Consider the following 5,287-nt stretch of genomic DNA (forward strand, 5'->3'; position numbering starts at 1 on the left):
GGGAACTTCGCGTTTTCGTTTTGGAGATGATCTTTTTCGTTCGTCCCTCAGTAACTTGCGACGCAACTACCGGTGCTACCAAGGTACATCCCTTCTCCATCTTCCTAACGGAATTGTATAGCTCCTGCTTCACCATCAGACTTTTTTTGGAAAATGGTTTTACCCACAGATAAAAGCGGGCTGACTTTCTGATAACGTGACTCAGATCAACGACAAATACAGTGGGATCATCCACTCCTCACTGTACAGTAAACAAGGTGAATGCGCCCCTTGACCACTGCAGTGCGCTGAAGTGAGAGGCATTCAATATTTATCCTGCACACGCGGTCTTGCAGCCTTGGAGTTCCCTCCTGCCGCAGAGCTGTAGGTGCGTACTAGTCGTTCCTCTCGTACTTGACTAGTATCCTTTAGAAGGAAGAAGACAGTAGGATAAAACTAACCTATCTCACGACGGTCTGAACCTCACGTTCCCTTTAACTACGGGTGAACAATCCCACCATTGAGTACTTCTACACGCTTAGGATAGAAAGAGCCGACATCGTCTAATATTCACCAAAACGCTGTGTATTCTCAAAGGTTTATGGCTCTTCTGAATCGAGAATAATCGGACTTTCCCAGATGCGTCTGCTGGTGTGGAAGCTGGCAGAATTTGGAGTCGCTCTGGAGTGCGTGTGGAACTGTATTCGAAGTGATCAGCCCGTGGACTGGACATTTGTGGGAGACCTTGTGGGAAAGACGCCCGATGAAGCGGAGTTCGTCATTATGAGAGCCCAACCTTCGCACTTTCGAAACTCACTCGGTCTCCTGGTGCTTAGAGATGATGCTGAAATGCCAAGCGAGGTTGCAGCTGCCACTTTTCAGACTTCTCTTTTGCAGAAGCACATCGAAACCCTCAGGTCGCTGCTTGTGTAATCTTAACAATTTTAAATAAAAATGTCCGCCGGACTTTTCGATATCGACGAAACTGTTTTGCCGAGTAAGTCCCCAGACGAACCGGGCGGCGATGCTGAAGCTGGTGGCGTCACAGACCAAGAGGAAGACGTTCCCGGCAACGACGATTTCACTGACTTTATCGATGACGAGGAAGATGAGCGCTTTCAAGACACGGGCGCAATGGATGAGGATGAGTGGGAAGACGCTGAGAGACGCCGCCGGCGGGAGGAGGAGAACCAGGCCATCAACATGATCCAAAGAGATGTCATTGCACATTGCAATGAAATACGAATCGGAGAGGATCCCTCGCAGACTCGACTTCTAGTCGACTCAGACCAGGTTGAGACTAGTGTCAGCGACATCGTGACCCTGCTGAATCAGGAGGACCGGGATGGTGAGGGAGTGCCCCGGCGGACTGTCGAGATGACTCTGTTGAACAGTCACTACAGGTTATTACCAGTCGTTATTCTTCCTCTGTGGTCACTCGCGGCGCGAGCCGGAAATTTCCGCATGATGGGCCTGCTAGCCGTTGTACTTCATCGGGTGCTTCTGCCAGGAACTGAACAATGGAGGTGTCGACGTACTCAGAGTCAGATGAAAGAGTATTTACTGTGGATCCAGGAAGCGAAGCGCTTTATGGGATCTGATCCGTTTTGGTCCGCGTTCAAGACTTTTGAAGACCATCTGCTTACTGAGAGGGAGAACGGTGGCCTTGATGCGCAGACAGCGACTGATCTGCGGGTACTGAGGGTCGCCTTAGACCAGCTGGCTACCAGCAATCAGCAACCAGTAGAGTGGGCTCAGGAGCTCGCATTCCTGATTTCTCCGGCTATTCACGACGCGTCACCAGAGTCAGCACTGGAGAAGTTCGAAAAGATGTCAGCGGCTCGAAAACTGAGCTGCCTCAAAGAGTGCATTGCCCTTAGAGAACAGAAAGGCCGTGAGAGAAATCGAGAAGTCCTTCAGTTGCTTCTCATGCTGCGAGTCTTGATGGCGTCGGTTCTGGGGGTGAGCTGTTCAGTTGGAATGTCACCCAGATTCGTCCGCCCGCTCCTGCGGTCTGCTTCACTCGGTACAACTGCCAGGACATACACTGCACGATGGTCAAAAGTCTCTTGCGACACGGACTGTTTTCAATAATAGACGCCGACGCCGCCGATCTTCTTAGGCGGGAAGCTCACGTACGCACTAACCGGTCGCTGTTAAACAACGCGGGCTGCTCTGACAGTGAGAGCCTGTGGAGAATTGTGAACTGCTACTTCCACGTGATCTGCCGACTTGAGCCTGGCGCACTCGTAAAGAGGCACTTGCGGGTTTCCCGACCACCCATGCAAATGCCGGTCCAGATTCCCCGATACGCTGGACGCCACTCACGAATGAACCCTGAATTAATGCGGAAGCGGATGCAGGCCGAAAAGGGCTCGATGCACGCTGCTAGTGCTACGGACAAATGCCGAGCTCCAAGAGTCTATTCAGAGCGGTTCAAGTGGAGTGACTGCTGCGAGTTCACAGATGTTCATCATACCACTGTCTCTAACGATAGAGAGGCGTCGGCCGATTACTTCCTCGGGGTATTCACAGACGATGAGATCAAGAGCCTGTTCTGTCTCATTAACAGTTTCCTCTGTCGCGTCTTCGTCCCACTGTGGCCAGGATTGCTGGATGATCTGAAGCATGGCGACGTGTTGGTATACGACAAGCTTAGGCTGTTCGCTCTGCAAGCGTGGTTCCTTGCGTTCGTCCGCGCTTACCTTATGGTGACCGGGCAGTCCCCCTCTGATGCCGCGACGCACCACAATGAGGTGCTGGCTAGCGTATACCGCATGAAGCAGTTCCTGTCAACCGCTGTCATCCGGCTTGTAGTTCTGAACGTTAGGACGTTATACACGCAAGCTGCCTCGGAGAAGGCCGCCGCAGCAGGCCGTACCCTCTGTCGCCTGCTACATGAGCAAGTATCCTTCGCGGCATTCTTGATGGAGTTTCCACAGGAGCAGCTGAAGCTGACAGGTCGCACAGTGGTGCGGTTTCTCTACGAGCAGCACGTCCACCGCGTCCTCCGAGTACTGGTGGGCAGGCATGCCAGCTCGCACGACCCTGAGGTGCTGCACTTGGCGTTCGATATTCTTAGGATCATGGGACAGTCCCTAGAGAGCACCAATCCAATCATAATCCCACTCTCCGTGCAGGAAGGGTCTCGACGCCGCGACGACAGCACTGAGGTGGTGGACCTCTCCAAGTGGCGCTCTCTCTTGACTGACGGGCGCGCGGTGCACTGGCTCGTGCGGCTCGCCTCTGACTTCAAGGTGAACTCCCCTGCTGTCAACTCGTGCGTGACAAAACTTCTGGAGGAGATCGTCACCGCCCATGTCAGCAACTGCGTGGCGCTCTTCCGAGTCTCGTACCTTTGCGTGTGGAACGCCATTGCATGGGATACGACGTTGCGTGGGCCCAACATCGCGATCAAGCGGTTCGCCGAAAGAGTTCTGCGGAAGTTTTGGGAGATCTTCGCTGTGAACAAGTTCGTTGTTATCGAGGGCTTCTTTGCAAATGGAACTGAGGACTTGAATACAGAACTTCTCTCTGCCATAATATCAGGCTACCCCAATGAGCCCTGTCGAACCTCTAGCAGTAGTCAACAAGCGTCGTCCAGATTGCAACAGACGCAGAAAGAAGCCGCTTCGCAGTGGAACCCAACAGAAGACCGCACGCTATTGCAGGCCTGGCACAGCGTTCGGGCTCAGCAGGGGGCTGCTCGGCGTCCGGGCCGGATAAAGGCGGGAATGGACAGTCGCCGCCCCACCAAGCAGATCATACAACGGTTGGTGGAACTGCGCATCTACGATGACCTTACGAGGGAGTCTCCTGCAGCGCTGTCTCTGCTGGAGGCGGTCGTGGGACTATTGAAGGACTCGCTTGCCCGCTGCTTCCGACCTGGGACTCTGGCGACTGAGCCAGGCCAGCAAGCGCTCTCAGGTTTCGTGGAACTTTTAACGACGTGGGCTGCTATGCGAAGCGTGAGCGACGACGCAATTGTTGTTGAGCCTCCAGCTGGATTTGACGTTGGTCTTCTCGAGAATGGCGCCTTCTGCATGTTGATGGACACCATGGGGTTCGCTCCGCCTGACGAGTCGAATCCGCTGTGGACAATTCCAGGCATGGTGGATGCCGAAACTCTAAAAACCTTCCACAGAGACTTAAAGAAGTGGAGTGCAGTCCCTCTGCACGAGCTGGAAGACCGCCTACGAGATCTGCAAGGCAACCGCCAGCAGCGATTCCCCGACGAAGACTCGCTCCGAGAACATCTGGGGCATCTTAGCTTCTTCTGCCAGAATCGTGGCTTCGACATCCAAGGGGTGTGCCTCGACAGTCTGATGAAGTCGCTAGAGACGGGCGTCACTGCAAGGGTACGACAGATACTCACCGGAAGGATCGCTCCGACGAAGTTTAGCATCAAGGTGTCGCGCTACCCAGAGGTGGTACTTGGCCAACGGAATGTACTGGAGGCTCTTGGATGCGCCGTGGCCAATTTGGAGTGCGTTATACCAGACTGGCTTTCAGTCGAAGCGCTGGACAAGGGCAGGTTGATAATAGAAAAGTTCAAGCCGCGTAGGCGGCCTCCGCGGCATGAAGAGACCGAGGAGGCTCCTGTGGGGGAGCATCTGAACGCCAAGGCTGCGTTCAAGATAGCGAAGAAGTACTTCCAGTTCCGTACTGAGACCGACGCCATCTCACAGCTCTCAGTTGCCCGCGGCCTCTACCAAGTCATCACGTCCTTGCAATCGTGGTGCCTCTCCGGACAGCAGGAGGATCACTTGATCCAAATGAGTGGTCGGGAAGGCCGAGAGTGAGGAGAGAGTTGCTGACACACAGCCATGCCCATGTCCACGAGTTATTCAGAACCTTGGGTGCAGTACCCAACGACAGCGCCTCGCCCGTTTGCTGGACCTTCCACGCAGCTCTTGGTGCGCATAAGAATAGCACCGCGCTACTGGGCCTTCTGAGTGGCTACAAGGATCTGAAGCTGCTGAAAAAATGCATCAAGCATTGCCGCGAGAACCAACTTACATGGGATGGCTGGATGGAGTACCTCTCTCAGCAGCTGATGCAGCCAGGAGTCTGCACGACACAAGCCCAGCACTCCGACGGGGAGTGTGCACGGCAGGAGCAGACTCGAACCCAGGACAAAAGTGCAGCGCAGGGACCTTGGGAAGAGACCCAAGCCCAGGAATGCGAAGAGACTCCAGTGGCCCAGGAATGGGAAGAGACTGCAGCGGCCCAGGAATGCGGAGAGACTGCAGCGGCCCAGGAATGGGAAGAGACTGCAGCGGCCCAGGAATGCGGAGAGACTGCAGCG

The 5,287-nt window shown here is 54.5% G+C and overlaps 2 protein-coding genes across 3 annotated transcripts; both read left to right on the top strand.

Moving 5' to 3' along the window:
* Positions 1–618: 618 nt before the first annotated feature.
* On the top strand, positions 619–912 carry KVP18_001910 (uncharacterized protein; the record flags this gene model as incomplete). Its single annotated transcript, XM_067952385.1, has 1 exon — positions 619–912. The coding sequence occupies one exon, from the start codon at positions 619–621 to the stop codon at positions 910–912; it is 294 nt and encodes a 97-aa protein (XP_067812234.1).
* A 21-nt stretch (positions 913–933) lies between these two features.
* Positions 934–5,287, top strand: KVP18_001909 (uncharacterized protein; the record flags this gene model as incomplete). Of its 2 annotated transcripts, XM_067952384.1 has the most annotated exons (3): positions 934–1,941; positions 1,971–4,777; positions 4,804–5,287. In XM_067952384.1, coding segments are annotated over 3 exons (4,299 nt in total), but the record flags the coding sequence as incomplete, so codon positions are not given. The 2 variants fall into 2 exon arrangements, with proteins under 2 accessions (XP_067812233.1, XP_067812232.1); XM_067952383.1 differs by lacking the exon at positions 4,804–5,287 and having other exon boundaries at positions 1,971–4,781.

Source organism: the organism of the source record quoted next, assembly GCF_019968955.1.
Source record: "MAG: Porospora cf. gigantea A chromosome Unknown PgA_NODE_1611_length_5287_cov_751.265, whole genome shotgun sequence".
Lineage (NCBI taxonomy): Eukaryota > Apicomplexa > Conoidasida > Eugregarinorida > Porosporidae > Porospora > Porospora cf. gigantea A.